This window comes from Drosophila pseudoobscura, chromosome X (genome assembly GCF_009870125.1).
Source record: "Drosophila pseudoobscura strain MV-25-SWS-2005 chromosome X, UCI_Dpse_MV25, whole genome shotgun sequence".
Lineage (NCBI taxonomy): Eukaryota > Metazoa > Arthropoda > Insecta > Diptera > Drosophilidae > Drosophila > Drosophila pseudoobscura.
Genome location: NC_046683.1, coordinates 15,012,515 through 15,029,554, shown reverse-complemented (window position 1 = coordinate 15,029,554; position 17,040 = coordinate 15,012,515). Strand labels below are relative to the sequence as shown.

Genomic DNA, 17,040 nt, shown 5'->3' with positions numbered 1-17,040 from the left:
AAATAAAGAGCCACTAGCTTATCGCAAAAGTGTGCTGCATCCGCTGGAAATTTAAAATGCATTCCCCTGCAGAATAGCGTTGGCGCTTTTGTTAATTCACATATATTTAACAGGCAAGAAGTTGGGCACAAACGGGTTATCTCCAACCAGCCGACAAAGGTGCGGACAGAAAGTTTTGTCGGTGGGGGGGTCGGATTAGAGGCAAATCGAAAGAGGGCTGAATGAACCCATAGAATGCGCTTTGCCACAATGGCCAATCGAACTTTGCAACGGGATGCCTGGCTCGAGCTGATTTTCACGTGCCAGGTTACAAATGATTTCATTCCCTTCTGGATGCCTCCGGTTCCACACAACGGCCGCCTCATAATAATAAATGAGCCAACCGTTTTCACTCCTCACTCTCTCTCACTCGCTCTCCTGTGTGTCTCTGTCTTTGAGGAAAGCCGGGAAAACTTCAATTTGATTTTATCGCCGGACCATAAAAGCTGGCCACGCCCATTGAGCTCAGCTCGTTTTGTGTTGAATGCAGTTCGGTCCCAGATGGCGATGGGCGCGGCCAGGGACGGACTGCCACGGAACGCACAAGCACACGCACGAAAAACATTTACGAACCATCCATATTCCGTCGTCTGTCGATCTCTGAGACTTTAAGAGCAATACCTCTAAAGAAAAGACCACCGGATTGGTGGAATATGACAGCTCGAATGATGAAAATAAAGCGGGGGGCAAAGCAGGCAGGCCTCCGTATGCACTTATCACATGAGTCACATACAGCCATATGGCAAATGCCCATCTCTAGTCTGGGAGCAAATGAGACAAATGGCGGACCGGGTAGGCGGACCTCAAGATGAAGAAGGAGAAAGAGCAAATGGAGTGGTGCATCAGTTTCCATTGTCTCGGCAACGCACCTGCCGTGGAGTGATAAAAACTTGCCATTGTCCGTGAGGGGGAGCATCACTTTGGCAACTGCAGGAGGAGGCACACCAGCGAGTCCTGCCATTCACTGCACGTTCCTAATGCGATGAATTGCTTTTTCAATTTTCCAATTTATTTTTCATTTTCAAAACTACTCACAGACCAGACACACCAGGTACACGGGCACGCACCGCGCGGATCGAGCGCGCGTTGGAAAGAGTAGAACTTTATTGATGGCTGTTTTTGTTACTCTTGTCAGCGGACAGTAGTGGCAGACGTGACCACTCACAGATTTCCTTGTACATACTCGTACATACATACATCCGTATGTAGATATGCATGTGAATATAGGGAAAGAGGCGAAGGTGACTTTTTTTTCTAGCGAAAACAAAGACAAAAAATGTTGGACCCGCCATAGCGTCCAGTAGCTACAGTAGTTACTACTAAGCATACAAATGGGAATAGTGAATGAGCTTTTTCACTCTAATAGGCACTATTTATTGTTATATGAAGAGCGACGTATGCGTATGTGCAAGCATACATATGTATGAATATTGTGTGCGACCGATGAAGAGCAATGTGATCCGATGGCTACGAAGATCGGCTCGAGCGAAGCGCATTAACTAACTAAAGAGAGCGCTAGAGCAAATCGTGGCTGCGGCTGAGCCGAGCACGAGTGATGGAGATAGAGAGCAAAGAATGGCTTAACGAAACGAAGGTGGATAGCGACGCGAAGGAACGGCCGCTGCTGTGCGTAAGCATATGTATGTATGTATGTACATATCTATGCCGTAACAATGATTCGTACAGTGGACAGTGCAAATAGCGAGCAATAAAATACTCGTAGTATGGATTTACTTTAGGCTGCACCACTGGCTATCATTTATGATATTTATGCTGCTTGACCCGACAGTCATACAATACAATAAAAGAACTTGTATGTTCTCTGATCTAACAATTCCGCTGGACTACAGCCGCAGGGCGGACTGTGTCACTGGGGAGGGGCTGGGGGGGCTTTCCGTTTTCGTTGGCCTTTTTGCTGGGATTTCCGCGTTCAAACAAGTTGATTTAGCAATGAATGGTCAAAACTGAATGCGAACCTGGGAAAAGGGACAACAAAAGCAGCAGAAGTTATGGGGGAGTGGTAGCCGCCCACAGGCAGGAAAACAAGAGGAGAAAAAAAAAACAGACATAAGCTCCTGTGTGGGGGGTGTCGCCCTGCGATGTTTGCTCAGGAGCTGCGACGGGACCTGCGATAGAGCTGACACAACGAGTCTCTAATTACGCGCAAGCAAACAAACAAAATTGCAGGTGTCAAAACAAGGAGCAGGCACGGCACAGGACATTAACAGGAGGAACTGGAGGACTTCCTGAGTCATTTGTGATATCAAAGCCAAGACGAATGGCAGTCTCAATCCTGCTGCTCCTACTGCTTCTACTGCTGCTGCTCTCCGCGGGAAGCGCTTCCATCGGTGTGGAGTTGAGCCAATTGGATGATTTAATGGCGGTGCCCACGAGGGACCTGCCTCGGGTGCAGCTGTGGCTGCGTTTGGGTCATCAGCACGGGGATGCCGCCAATGTCTATGTCCAGTGGTTGCTGCATCGCTCCCAGGTGCCCCTAATAGTTCTGGGCTACGAGGCGGACCAGGACCAGTGGCTGGACGACCGCTTTGGTCGGGAGAATCTGGCTCTGGTCATGACTCTGGCGGACCTCATCTCGAATCGGGGTGCAGCCGGCCCCAGCCAGCGGGCCGGGGTCTTCTTCTACGTACTGGCCGATCAGAGTGAGGGACTCACGGTGTGGGAGCAGGGCCAGCTGGAGGAGAGCTGTCGACAGCTGTGGACGCGCCACAAGATCTACAACCGGTACATCCTCTCGCTGGAAGGGATCTGGATATACGATCCCTTCCGGCGCAGTGGACAGGCCTTTGGCCGCCTGGTCCCCTACACGGGCCATGAGCCGCTGTCCAAGTACCTCTTCCACGACATGGGCGGCTATCCGCTACGCGTGCAAATGTTCAAGTCCGTCTACACCCGGCCGGAGCTGGACCCGAATACGGGTTTACTGGTCAGTGTCACAGGCGTCGACTTCTCCGTGGCGCAGATACTGCAGGAGAAACTCAACTTTACCCTGCTGCTGCAGCAGCCAGATAAGAACTACTTTGGGTAGGTCATAAATCTGTGTTGGAATCGAATGTCCCATCGAATGATTCTCTTTTGCAGCGAACGCAGTGCAAATGGCAGCTACAACGGAGCCATCGGTTCGATCATCCAGGATGGCTTGGACATCTGCCTGACGGGCTTCTTCGTGAAGGACTACCTGGTGCAGCAGTACATGGACTTCACGGTGGCCGTCTACGACGATGAGCTGTGCATCTACGTGCCCAAGGCGCATCGCATACCCCAGTCCATACTGCCCATCTTTGCGGTCGGCTACGACATCTGGCTGGGCTTCATCCTGTCCGCCTTTGGCTGTGCCTTGATCTGGCTGCTGCTGCGCCTGATCAACCTGCGCCTGGGGATCGTCAAGCTGCGGGATCGGCAGCTGTACAAGCAGGCGCTGGGCATAATGGTGGACACGTGGGTGGTGTGGGTGCGCGTGAATCTGGCGAGGCTGCCCGCGAGCTATACGGAGCGGATGTTCATTGGATCGCTGTGCCTGGTTAGCGTGATCTTCGGGGCCATATTCGAGTCGAGCCTGGCCACGGTGTACATCCATCCGCTGTACTACAAGGACATCAACACCATGCAGGAGCTGGACGACAGTGGTCTGAAGGTGATCTACAAGTACACCTCCATGGCGGATGATCTTTTCTTCAGCGAGACTTCGCCGCTCTTTGCCAGTCTCAACAAGAAGCTGTCCTGGAACCGCGACCTCCATGCGGACGTCATTGACGATGTGGCCCGGAACGGGGGCAAGGCCGGTGTCTCTCGCTATACCTCCCTCATGCTGGAGTCCTCCCTCTTCATGCTGCTGCGCCGTATCTGGGTGGTGCCGGAGTGCCCCAAGTACTACACCATCTCCTATGTGATGCCGCGCGACTCGCCCTGGGAGGACGCCATCAATGCCCTCCTTCTGCGCCTCCTCAACGCCGGCCTCATCGTCAAGTGGATCGCGGACGAGAAGTCCCGCGTCGACATCCAGATGCGCGCCCGCACCCTCGAGGCCAACGCTGAGGCCGACCTCGCACGTGTCCTCACCATCGGTGACCTCCAGTTGGCCTTCTATGTCGTCCTCGGTGGCAACCTGCTTGCCCTTCTCGCCTTCCTGCTGGAGCACCTCTGGCGCAAAGTCTTCCAGGGGGTCGCCTCTCCACCTGTGGGCAAGTGAAGCTGCCACGACATGTTTTGGGTTGGGTTCCTTTCAACAAATTCCATGTGTAAAAGGGACGGCCATATTTCCTTTGATCAGGAAAGAAAACACTTGATAGTAGACCATTTCGGAATGCCTATTTCAGTTTTATGAATAGCCTTGATGGCCTCCGGAGTTATTCCCTCGAGGTCGCTTCAAAAACTCGAGTTCTTTGACAATGCGCCCGAAAATAAACAGCATTTGGAAAACGTGCAGCGTCATCTCATTTTCAACCACTGAATAGCGCGAAAATTGTTGACCGAACTTCGGCGAACAATTCATTTTGGAAGGTTTCCCTGCAACGTTTGCAAATTTCATTTTCCAAAGGCCAGCGGCCAAATGGAGGCAGCAATTAAGGCACACACACGCGCCCTGAAGTGGGGGGTACATGGGCTTATATAATTTAGCCAAGTTAACAATGATACGCACCAGCAGCGATTGCCATTCTGGCGAACAGCAGTCGCCGGGGCTGCGTCGAATCGAATTGGCAGCCTCCAAAATGCAGTTGGCAATTCAAGGTTCTCATTACAAATGCAAAGGGACTAAGGACAGTGGCAACTGGCTAAAGTAGACACTCGAATGTGCTCCAGGAATAGACCTTCTTTCCCCGAAAGACGGCTTCAAATGGTTACACCTGGAAGGCTTCCAGCCTGAAGCGGAGAGACTCGTATTTATTCCGTGTATTTCCATGATATAAGATATTCAACTACCATATTATATCATTTGTATGCCCTTGAAGAGAGTACTGGCATGTAACTTGCTTTATCTGCCTTCCACCAGCTCTACTGTGGGCATCTCCAGTGCTCACAAATGCATCAATCGGTCACATCCAATATGTGTTTATTTGGCATTTCAGTTTCTGCACACGAAATGACAATTAAACAGCCGCAAACAGCGACACCAGACGGCAGCAACGGCGGCCTTTAAAGCAGAGCCCAGGGAAACAGTTCATTTAGGCATTCAAATCCGGAAGGGACGAATGAGTTGCCACACGCGCCACACAACGACAGATGACACACAGCAGATAGACTATTCACGAGGCTCAGGGCTGAATGTCTTGGGCTCACAGAAGGTCGATATTTTGGCTGTATCCTTGAGCTATGCGAGAAAAGACTATAGCTCGAGATTTCCGGAATACCATTAGATTCTTGAAATATTGCTTTTATTTCTTTTGCGGGACCAAAGAAATTATCAAAGTTTTGAAGTGTTGCAAAATGAAGTCGTCTTTTGCCTAAAAGAACATAAAAATTTGATTAGCTTCTGCCCCAAAAAATAAAGAAGGGAAGAGGTACCCCACCCCGTTGAGGTGTTCTGGTTCTGATCTTGGCCTTAGTTCTGTCTTGAGTCAAGTTTGGGGTTCTTTCACTCCGATGGTCTGATCATGTCCCGACCAATTGAGATATGCCTGTATCCTGGTAGTGATACGTTTCCCGATGCCGCTTAGGGGGAGGCGGAGGTCCGTCTTGTCCGCGTGGATACCAAATCCTTCTCCTTCCGCCCACTCATATATGTACCCATCTTCGTGAGTGTGTGGGTCTATTATGGAGCTGAGGGTTGGATTTCTGTCAGTCAGTTGCACGGTTGCACGGTTGTACGTGACGCGAATGCCAATGAAGTGGCCGGTGAGGTTTCCTGATTTAAATATAGCCAGCACTTCTCCTTCTTTCTGGCGCTGTGGTGGAACAAATGCCAGTTTGATGATCTCGCTAATGGGAAATGAAATATCACGTAGCTTTCCCTCTTGGCCGGTAGTTTGGTTCAGCGACCGATCGGACAAGTTATGGGTTACTCAATGGTTTTGGATTGACTTTCGGTTTCGAGTCCATGAATTTTAATGAAGCCATAAGAGTGTTTATAGACTAAAAGTGTTTATAAACCCATCGATTTGTGTAGTCCAGGCTTTTACTAACTAAAGGACAGAGATGGGGTTCTTGCGGAGGAGATCTCCTCTCGATCGAGAGCCACGGAGTAGAGATGGTATCCCACTCCAGCTGCTGCTGCTGCTTCCGCATCTGGCTGTCGGCGCATCACCGAATCGTTGGAATTCCAAAGACTGTAGGAGCCAAAAATAAACCAAATGGGAATAAAGTGGGAAATGGGGGAAAAAAAAACGCCAAATTACCAAATGGAAACCGGCGCGCGCGCTCATTGAGAAACATCCAAAATTTTTGGTTTATTTCCAAATCATAACTTTTGTTTATCTTTAGCTGGTTCTGGTCTGATGTCTGGCCCAGTGCCGGTGCCCGATGCTAAGCCAGCTGCTGCTGCTTCTTCTGGTTCTTCTCCTCTCCAGAGATGGACAAACCGAATGATTCGTGCGTGTGCCCGTGCAGAGCAGGCAAAGATCAGATCAGAGATATGTTGTATCTATATTTATGAGTCTGCTCTAGTTGGTAATTTCAGCTCAGATAGACATACGGACATGGCTGAATCGTGAATTTTGTTTGTGCCGATTTTGGAATGAAGTTCTTTGCCCTGCCTCGATGATCCGGGCCCGTGGCCATCTCTAGTGGGGTTTCCGACTGTGCGCCGCTGCCTCGGGCGCTGCCTCTGCACACTGCCTCTGTCCGCGACCGCGTTCGGTGTCGTCGTCGCTGAAGCAACAGCCAAGAGCCAGCCACTGCCACAAGAGGCAGAAGAGAATTTTTGGACGATCTTTTACGTTTTTTCCATTCGCGCCGGCTAAGTGTATTTATTTTTAATAACAATTTTATTTCATTTGGCTCCATAATTCCCGTGGTCGCGCGTGTGTGTCTGTCAGTGGGCTTTGGCACTGCCGTCCAAAAATCTGATTAGGAATACTACTATTTCGTTCAGTTGGCCAGCGATCGGTTGGCAGAGAGCGCCGCGTGACGAAGGAAATTTCATTCTGTCTCCAGTCTCCACAGCTCCTTGGAAACTGCTCCCCAGAAAGGAATAATATTTGTTTTTTTGTCGTGTGTAAAAAATACAATTTGCTTGGTGAATTGAAATGCATAAAAAGCAATCAATTTCCACGGATATAATAATTATTTTTTTCGTGCCACTTCCATATACATATACGTAAACATATATGTATGTATATTGTTTTTTGTTATTGTTTTTTGCGGTGAGTACAGGCCGATTCTCCCTCTCTTTCTATTGTCTCCAGCTGTTTTTGTTGTGTGGCATTTTTGTATGTTTTTTTTGGTTCTTGTCTATTTTTGATTCGGTTTTTCTGTTTGCGACTGTGTGTGTTTTTATACAAAACGAAAATTTGTATTATTCTTGATAGTGAAAAATTATGGTAATTTATTTTGGCTTGCATTGCGAGAGGCTACTTATCGTGGTCGTCCACGACTAGGCAATACCCTGGAGTGTTTGATTTTTCTCAGATCCTAAAAGTATGCAAATAAATATAGTTAAACCGGTATTCAGTAAGGTTTTTGCTTGAAATTTAACAATCTATGAGTATGAAGATCGTTTAGGTCGGGTGAAATGTTCGAAATCGAGAAAGAAAAAATCGATCAAAAGTTAACTTTATTTGCCCTAAAATCCCCAGAATTTGAGAGGTAAGTAGCCCTCTTTTTTTGCCCTTTCCCCAGCATACTCTTCAGCTTACCCAAGCAACTCCACCCGTTGCAGGGTATACCGCATTGCCTTAACGGTGACGTATCTGGCAGAAACATTTTCCAATTAGTTTATATTGAGTCGATCATGCTTGTGTGATTGTTTTAACTTTGTTTCTGTGGCGTCGGAAACAAGCCGCAAATTGTTTCAATGCGAATGGCCGGGCACGGTCGTTTTTAAATATCGAAAAAGCCACTAATGTATTAAAGAGAATTTATTAAATTCCATTCGCCCTGCTGGGTGCCACGATGCCACGACGCCACGATGCGGGGCGATACCAAAAAGCGATTCCTGAAAACCGATTTTGACACCTAGTGTGAGTGGGGGCGAATGCTGGACACGCCCGCAGGCGTTCAAGTTAATTGGCAATCATAATTATTAATGTGGAAATTATTTATGGGGAAATACCAATGGAAATGGGGTTGAAGAACTGATTAATGGGCCCGGTCTGGCAGGGTACGGCTGATCGACCTAATGCCTACTGTACTCCATATTTTGTATGGCAATGTGTAACCTTTGACTGGATTATGTTTCAAAACCAAGAAAAGTACCTTGACAAATACCCGTCTCACATGATTTTTGTGGTCTGTGCAAAGTATTAACCAGTTATCTTATAAGTAGGGTTAGTGATATCTTATGGGCTTGGAATAATCAAGTCTTAATGGTGTGACCCTCCTGCAAGGAGTATAAACAGTGGCAAAAATCTTTTTATACCCGATACTCAAAATGAGTATTGGGGTATATTAGATTTGTGGTAAAAGTGGATGTGTGTAACGTCCAGAAGGAATCGTTTCCGACCCTATAAAGTATATATATTCTTGATCAGCATCAATAGCCGAGTCGATTGAGCCCTGTCTGTCTGTCCGTCTGTCCGTCCGTCCGTCTGTCCGTCTGTCCGTCCCCTTCAGCGCCTAATGCTCAAAGACTATAAGAGCTAGAGCAACGATGTTTTGGATCCAGACTTCTGTGATATGTCACTGCTACAAAAATATTTCAAAACTTTGCCCCACCCACTTCCGCCCCCACAAAGGGCGAAAATCTGTGGCATCCACAATTTTAAAGAAACGAGAAAACAAAAAACGCAGAATCGTAGAGAATGACGATATCTTTTAGACTGCAGAATCTGAATTGGATCGTATTACTATTATAGCCAGCATCAAGAAAACAATTTCATTTTTTCTCGCCCTGTCTCTCTCTAACACACACGTAGCATAGGCGGCTTTGCTTAGAGTAAAACATTAGCGCCTAGATCTCAGAGACTATAAAAGCTAGAGCAACCAAATTTGGTATCCACACTCCTAATATATCGGACCGCGACGAGTTTGTTTCAAAATTTCGCCACACCCCCTTCCGCCCCCGCAAAGGATGCAAATCTGGGGATATTCACAATTCTCAGAGACTATTAATGCTAGAGTAACCAAATTTGGTATCCGCACTTCTGTTAGATCTCACTATAAAACGTATATCTCAAAATTTCGCCCCACCCCCTTCCGCCCACACAAAGGACGAAAATCTGTTGCATCCACAATATTGCAGATTTGAGAAAACTAAAAACGCAAAATCATAGATAACGACCATATCTATCAGATTGCTGAATCTTAATCAGATCAGATCATTTTTATAGCCAAAGGAAACAAATCAATTTGCAGTGGCTACGCAGCGCGTGACGTCACGCTCAGACTGATTTTCTGTCTCTCTCACACGCACTCTTTGTCGTGTCGTTTAATATTAGCGGCGTCTGCCGGAGGAGAGCCATACTGACTTAGTATCGGGTATAACTGTAGAGTTGCGGTGTCCGCAGCAACTCACAACGTTCCCCCTCGTTACAATATAATAAGAAGGGTATTCCACGAATACCTCAAAGAGAGGTCACTAGCACGGATGACCATACCTTCGTATTAGTCTACCTTGCACTGATGCATCTGTGTGATGGGAACAGATGAACTTTGCTCATGTATTGCTCTCTTTCTCTCTCTGTCTGTGATTGGCTCTCTCTTTGCATGATTTTACTGAATATTTCGATTTGGGTATAAGTTGGAAATGGAACAGGAGAGAGCAAAAGGAAGATTGAGAAGGGGAGACGCCAGCTCGGATAATGTAGAGCCCATGCTACCCTTCTCTTACTCCAGGTCGCCGTTCTATGCGGCTCTCAGATGTTATATATTTATCTACGACTATATGCAGGTGGATGTAGCATATATTATGAGTTTTCTTCTAGTCAGATTTTTCTACGGTATAAAAACTCATATTCAGATCGAAATAGATCACCAGTAACAAGTGTGGAAAGCCCTGAAATTCGGAGCTTTCAGGATCATTCAATAAAACAGTATTTTCGCAGTGTCCTTTTGCGTTCTTTCGGGATATACCTATACCAAGGTATAGGCATAGGCATCCCCTGCTCTTCTTTATCATAGCTGGCCACTCTCTCTCTCTCTCTGTCTCTGTCATTGTGCCGATTGTTGACGCTTGTTGCTGCTTTTCTCACCTACTCTCACTACAAAGCTGCCGAAGCTTCTGGCCGAACCGAAGCGATAACGAACTGATCGTGCAGTGCTTCCACCCATCGGCTCTCTCTCTGTCTCTTTTAACAGAAAATTCCATGAGCAGATCGCGCACATTGTTGCACAGTTTTGGATTCATTGGTGGGACCGCCCCCACGATAAAGCACGAAATGGAAAGTAAAAGAAAACATTAACCGGACAGCCATCAACGCAAACAGACGTGAACGAATAACGGGAAATGCGAAAGGCCATCCAGCGGGAAATGCAAAAGATCTGCTCCATATACATATATATTTAATTATTTTTTGCTGCACTTAAATGTGAAATTTACTCAAATAATTGGTCCCGAATCGAATGGAAACTGAATGGAGCGTCGCAGTGTAAAGTTGAAAGAAAATTCGGATTCCAATGGAGAATTTCTGAGGAAAAACAAGTGCAACATTGTGCGGTCCATCGCCATATAATTACCTAGTTTAGAGTTTATTTACCATATGTACGGTATAGATATACATACCATAGGTACATATGTAAATGTGTGATTTTTTCTTATGTCACAACTTGATGGATAGTTTTCGGTGCGGCTCTCTCTGTGCGGTCCGGTCCCTGTGTGTAATTTTCTTCATTTATATTTTTTGGATTTTTGTTGCTGTTATTTTGGATTTTGTTTTGGTTTGGGCTAAAACTAATTTTAGCCATTCGCCGATGCAGTCCGACTGCAGGCCGTAGCGCGGAAAAATGTTCGCCCAGTGAATAAATCTGGGGATTTGGAGACTAAAAGCTTCATAGACATACAAATACGACAGTCATATAAAAACAAAACCCCACATAGTGCAACCATGCCGGAGATCTTGAATGCTATGGAAATGGAGGCACCCTCGGAGATTGTGGACATCTGTAAGTTGATTGGTTTCTTTATAGTTTTCGCTTTCTTTTTTCTTTGGGTTTACTGAGAGGTGCAGACATCCGATAATACCCTTACTATTCGAGGTATTCCCCTTTGCAGTCAAACAAATCATCATCTGAACATCATCTATTCCAGATGATTGGTTCTGTATATAGTTCTAGAGAGAAGTCCAAGTCTTTGCAAAGGAATATTATGAAATCTTCAGTACCATCTAAATGATTTTGGTATCGTTTTGTCATGTGTCAATCTCTTCCCGAAACCAAGAACTATAAACTTAGGATCAGTAATACTTTGGTAGATTTTGGAGCACATTGCGAGGGTACCCTGTTATTCGACCCGCACTCATTCCCTACTGTTACTGATTGGGTTTACCTTTCAATTCGCTTCCGAATGAGTCGATTGTGCATAGAGACATAGAGGGCATAATCTTTATTGTCTATATTTATCTATATACTATATCTAAATACACCGAAAAATGTATAACATGGCAGATCCATGGATAAACAATCTAAATGAAAGCTTTCGTACTATTCCGCGGTTTTAATTTGATTTCGTATCGAAATTTTGCTATTTGCGAGACTCAAAAAAGCCACAAAAGAATTCCCAACAAAATTCTTGTTTGTTTGTCCAGCAATTTCGACAGACCGGAATGAGATAAAGAATTTATTTGTATTTGATTTCGAATGCACTTCCCGTTGTACACTCGATTATGTTGAAAGCATTTACACTATTTCTCCATTTATATGCTCCTGCTGATGGCGCTGGTTGGCGTTGAATGGTGCTCCGGCTGCCACCTGCGGACTTCAAAGCGATTTCCAAACACAAAAGCCACCCACCACCACCCACGATTTCCCAGCGAAATGAAAGAGTTTCCCCCAGTTCGCACTACTTTCCCAGCACTTCTTCAGGGGTTGTTCAGGCCACCCATCGAGCCGGTAATTGGAATTGCTTGGGATTCGCATTTTGAAATATACATATTTCTGCCTCCAAAGAACTCGCATCACATGGCCCTACAATTGCCTGGCAATTAATTGCATATAACAAGAGCAATTATCATATCTGGATAAATAAATAAGGCCCATAATATCATTTAAAACAGCTTAGCGAAACATGTGCGCTTCAGTGGCATGTACAGTGCGTTTCGCAACTATAAAGTAGAGTCTTCAACACCACGGGATGTTACGGATAGTAGAAAGATTATCCAACGATGTATTTTTGTCCACACAAATTTAAGAGATTATACCTATCGCTGCGATATTTTTATATCGAACACAAACGAGCAATCAACGTTCAGTTTTTTCTTTGTTTGAAAGGTAGCATTGCAGAATCAATTAAAGATTTAATAATAGGTGTAAGTGCTCTAGCAGATAGTCGGAACAAGGCCATAGTTTTATCCGATATGCCATTACCATAACCATATCCATATCATCAGCCACAAGCTGTTCCACCGATAACCATTCGAAATCCATTCCGGGGCCTTGCTTTGGCCTCCATCGAACGGAACAAGTTTCGTATATATTCGCGCGAAAGCGGAAATCATCAAAAAAGAAACACGGTGAATATCGAATATGTTTTTCGGAAAAGAACTCAAAACTTTCTGCTCGATATGTGCGTGTGTTTATTATTGTTTATTGGCTGGCTTTACCCGTGTGTAGGGGCGAGTGTGGGGCAGGGGGTGAAGGCGAAATGTGTTCATTTAGCTGTCAGGCACCCGGGCGGTGCCTGGAATGGATCTCAATCTCAATCTCTGCCCACTGCTGCTGCTTGATCGATTTCCAGCGCTGCAGAAGTCCGAAATGGGGGCAATGACAGATGCAAAATAAAATTACACTCTGCTGCACGAAAATTGGTTTCCCATTCAACACTAGATGCCTCTCGGAGGAGAGAATATCAAAGATTGGGCGCCATCTACGAGCAGCCAAGGAAAACTACAATTTCCAAAGAACTAACAGAATTTCAAACTAACAAATTTCTTTTTTGAGCTATCAAACATAAGGCCGACTGTTTATAGTTCCAGATGCAATTAGTGTATTAAACCAAAGTTTACCCAAGAAAAATCCCTGGAATTTCCACAACTTAACACATTTCCACATTTACTGCCAGCAGATGGCGCCGCACAGGAAGGTGATTTCCCTGCCATAAAGTTCATTGAGTTCACATCAGATCTCTCAGCGTAATTACATTTTGGATTGATAACTCACAGAGGCATAAATCTCGCCCAGAATATAATTATATCAATCTTTATCGGGCGTGGGAGACGAGACGCTGGAGTGGGGGAGAGCGTGGCAGTGTTGGAAATGACCTTGGTTCGGGACAATTTATGGCTGAGTGTAGCCATAGTTTATCCATCTAACACTGCAACAGCCACAGCCACAGCTACAGTCCCAGAGTCCCGAAGCGTTGAGACGTGAAACTGAAAGGCTGAAAATTTGAAAGCCGAAAACCAAAGCCGAAAACCAAAGATCTAAACAATGTCTGGAACATGTTTCTATTGCATACAGCAATTTTGTTTAGATTGCGTCCCGTTTCTCGTTAGAAATATGTACATATATACATATATTCCGCCCCGATCTAAAGAGAACAATTTACATGGGGGGGCGGGAGGGCGGTAGGGCGAGACAGGAGGCGTGTATTTATGCATATCATTAATATAAATATTTTGGCTCTGGCTTTTCGCATGCGATTTTATGAGTTTCTGTAAATTTTTTTTGCTTATGTTTGGATATAAAATTACTTGTTTTTCGAGCTGAATTATAACAATAATAATTGTTTGGCCATTTGGCTTTTTGGCCTTTGTGGTGAATAGATATACTCGTACGAGTACACCCATGCATATGGCAATAACCAGAATTTCTGCAAATATCTGGTAAATGTTTTTGCGCTTCTGGAAATATTTGGCATTGGAAAATATCTTTGCGAAAAAAAAATGGTCTTGCGTTTTTGCATACTTTTTGGCATTGAACGATTGGGTCCCAAAGGGGGATTTTCATTAAGCCATTTCTAAGCATTTGCAATCCGTTGCCTTTACGACATTGACAATGTTCTAAACGTTTGGCGGTTTATCGTTTTTCGTCCAATTTTTAATGGGGCGCAAATTTACAGCCCTAACGCTTAAAGCCCCAACGATCCCCATGTGCCTCTGAGCAATAATCATAATAATAATAATTGCCAGTGCTCTGGTCATTTGTTTAAATCAAATTCAAAATTTTGGTGAACACTTAACGGCTCGCAGACAGCGCTAAAAGCAATTCCATGGTGCCACACATTTCCATTGAAAAATGTTGCAGTTCGACGACCACGAATAAATTAATATTCTCCAAACTGCTGCAAATTGCTGCAATAATTTGAACGAAAATGGAGTGTTTGCCTCGTTTCAGCCTAATTTGCAATTATGAAAGCGTTGAAATTGATCGATTATAAGCAGAAAATTATGGGCGGAAAATATGTTTAAAGCGCCGTGCCCGGCCATACGGCTTTAAGCACGGAAGACTAGAAGAATCAGATGACCCGAAATGGGCTCCTTGAAGGGGTTTCTGAACACAAACAATATGGAATCGGTACACTTTGTCAGTATTTGGTGTCTAGATTAGCTCTCAACTAATGGGCCTATAAAATTCTAATACAAATTGTTTAAAATAAGAAATGGATCGGTTTAAAAGGGCACCTTTGGCACCCTTTGAACCACGCCCAGCCTGTTGCACTGCCTTTGTCGAGTGCGACATTTGTTGCCACTTTGGAGCCACAAAAAACTATGCAACAAATAAACACGACCAGCAACAGCAAGTGCAGCATCGTAAGAGAAACAAAACCGCACTGTGGCCTGAGGAGGAGGAGGAGGAGGAGGCTGCTGCTGCAGTTGGCTTTCAGCCAGAAATTAGCCAACCATGTCGTGAGGCAGGGGAAGGGGCGACGACGGGAACACACTGATGTCAGTCATGGGCGGAGTTTAGGGGGGGATCTTCCCACACACAACAGAGTTCCTCTTGGCCCGAGCCCCTGAGACCAGCTTAGGACCAAACAAAGGCCGACCAGAATGTGCAGATGGATAGATCTCCCTTTCAATATCTCTAGCCATCCAATCTCCCCCTCCCTTCCTCAGAGCATATTGCAACAAGCTCCGTTGCATTTTGCAACAAGCTAAGCAGCTGGCTGAGTAGATAAATCAAATGAATTGCACTGGTGGCAAAGGGAAGATGACAGTCCAAAAGCTGTCGAGACGATAAGTAAGTGGAGTCGAGATTCTTTCTCGAACACTTTCCCTTGAATGCTGCCCAACACTTGATTAGCTGGCAAGCCAGAGTGTTTGGATCTGTGGATCTATGAAGTAAAAGTTTGGGTGGACATGAGGAAAGCTGCAGTTTTGAAGGAAAATAGATTTAAGGAAACCAAAGAAGTTGTAAGAGCTGCATTCCACAAATTCAAAGAAGTGGAAAGGACTTAATCGAGTACAGAATAGCAGAGGAAGATGCTTAGGGTTACATACCTCAGACCTTATAGTTAAACAAGTCAAATTATCCTTTATGCTTCTGTATCCTGCCTAGCCAAAGGTATAGGAATCGCTTTATAAAAGATCCCTGACATAAACATTATTGCACTCAACTACAGCAATTGTGTTTCGATTTTCTGGTCTATTCATTTTTAGCCCACTTACAACAATATTGTGTGCAATTTACCCAACACTGGCTGAGCGGGTGCTGCGCAAATTGAATTTCGTACACCATTTTCCAGCACTCAAAGTGCAATCCATGCAATTTTAGCAGTACAACAAAATTGATTTCATTTACGGTTACGTGGCAGGGCAAACGGGAGAAAAAGGGAGCTAGAGTGGGAGAGAGAAAGGTAACTGAAAGAGAAAGGAAACTGATAGGATGGGGAGTTGATTTTCACCTAACTTTTGCCCCATTCGGATTCGGATTCGGATTTGGATTTGGCTCACATTGGCACATTTGGCACAGTGCCTTCGATATTTTTCGTCTTTCCAATGATTTACGAGATGATGTGTGGAAAAAGAGAGGGAGAATGCAGCAGTTCGATGGAGAAAAGTCAAGCGAAAACTTGTCAAACACACATGGGAATGAATTTCTTTGCTTTGTGGGGAAAAAAGGAAAGTCCAGGGCGGGGAAGAGAGGTTTTCCATTTGCTATTTGATGATGGCTTTGATGGTCGCATTTGTGTTTGGAATTTCATTTTATTTTACAAACTGAATTCTATTTTCGTGTTGTATTTCTTTCCACAGCAGCCGTCAACGTCATTACCATCATCAGCACCAATCATAACAACAACAACAACAGCCACAGCAGCAGCAGCAACAACAACAACAACAACACCAACAACAATACCAACAACTTCAACAACAATACTGAAGTGGAAACAGGATTTGGTTCGGGCGAACTCCAGCTTCAACAACTTCAACAACAACAACAACCTCACCAAAGCCAACACCAAAACCAATTGTCACCGCATTTTGTCACCATTCCCCTGCTGGAGCGTCGCCGCCGCAGCCGCAGTCACAGCCGCTGCCGCATCACACCCCTGGCGCCCATCATTTGCATACAGAACGGATCCCATCCCGAGGAGCTCGTCCAGTTGTCGCGGTCGCGTTCCTGCTTTCTGCGCGTTCGCAAGAGCTTCGCCAAACGTGAGTTGGTCCAGTGAGCACAGCACCCTTCCCTACACAGTGGGGACCCCCTTTACATAACTCAAACGCCCCAAACGTGGTCATCTCTACGCCAAGTCCACGACCAGGTTGACCACAAGCACAATGGATGTGAACAGAGATT

At 45.4% G+C, this 17,040-nt stretch overlaps 2 protein-coding genes and 1 long non-coding RNA gene across 3 annotated transcripts in view; 2 read left to right on the top strand and 1 right to left on the bottom strand.

Moving 5' to 3' along the window:
- Positions 1-85: 85 nt before the first annotated feature.
- Positions 86-1,319, bottom strand: LOC117184742 (uncharacterized). The gene is made up of 2 exons (XR_004470193.1): positions 1,075-1,319; positions 86-1,013 (listed from the first exon to the last, which is right to left on the bottom strand). It is a non-coding gene; the product is annotated as an uncharacterized lncRNA (long non-coding RNA).
- Positions 1,320-2,317: 998 nt separating this feature from the next.
- Positions 2,318-4,818, top strand: Ir10a (Ionotropic receptor 10a). The gene is made up of 2 exons (XM_002133992.2): positions 2,318-3,081; positions 3,139-4,818. The coding sequence occupies exons 1-2, from the start codon at positions 2,318-2,320 to the stop codon at positions 4,244-4,246; spliced, it is 1,872 nt and encodes a 623-aa protein (XP_002134028.2). The 3' UTR covers positions 4,247-4,818.
- Positions 4,819-10,534: 5,716 nt separating this feature from the next.
- The window catches only part of LOC4815236 (Kv channel-interacting protein 1), a 78,787-nt gene continuing 72,281 nt past the window's right edge, over positions 10,535-17,040 (top strand). Inside the window, exons 1-2 of the mRNA XM_033383553.1 lie at positions 10,535-11,250; positions 16,497-16,898. Coding sequence (XP_033239444.1) covers positions 11,193-11,250; positions 16,497-16,898 — 460 coding nt within the window. The 5' untranslated portion in view covers positions 10,535-11,192. The remainder of the gene's footprint in view (positions 11,251-16,496; positions 16,899-17,040) is intronic.

Excerpts from the sequence above, each read along its gene's own strand:
- Ir10a (XM_002133992.2), top strand. The coding sequence starts at position 2,318 with ATGGCAGTCTCAATCCTGCTGCTCCTACTGCTTCTACTGCTGCTGCTC. Across the intron at positions 3,082-3,138 it reads CCAGATAAGAACTACTTTGG|CGAACGCAGTGCAAATGGCA; the intron begins GTAGGTCATAAA and ends TCTCTTTTGCAG.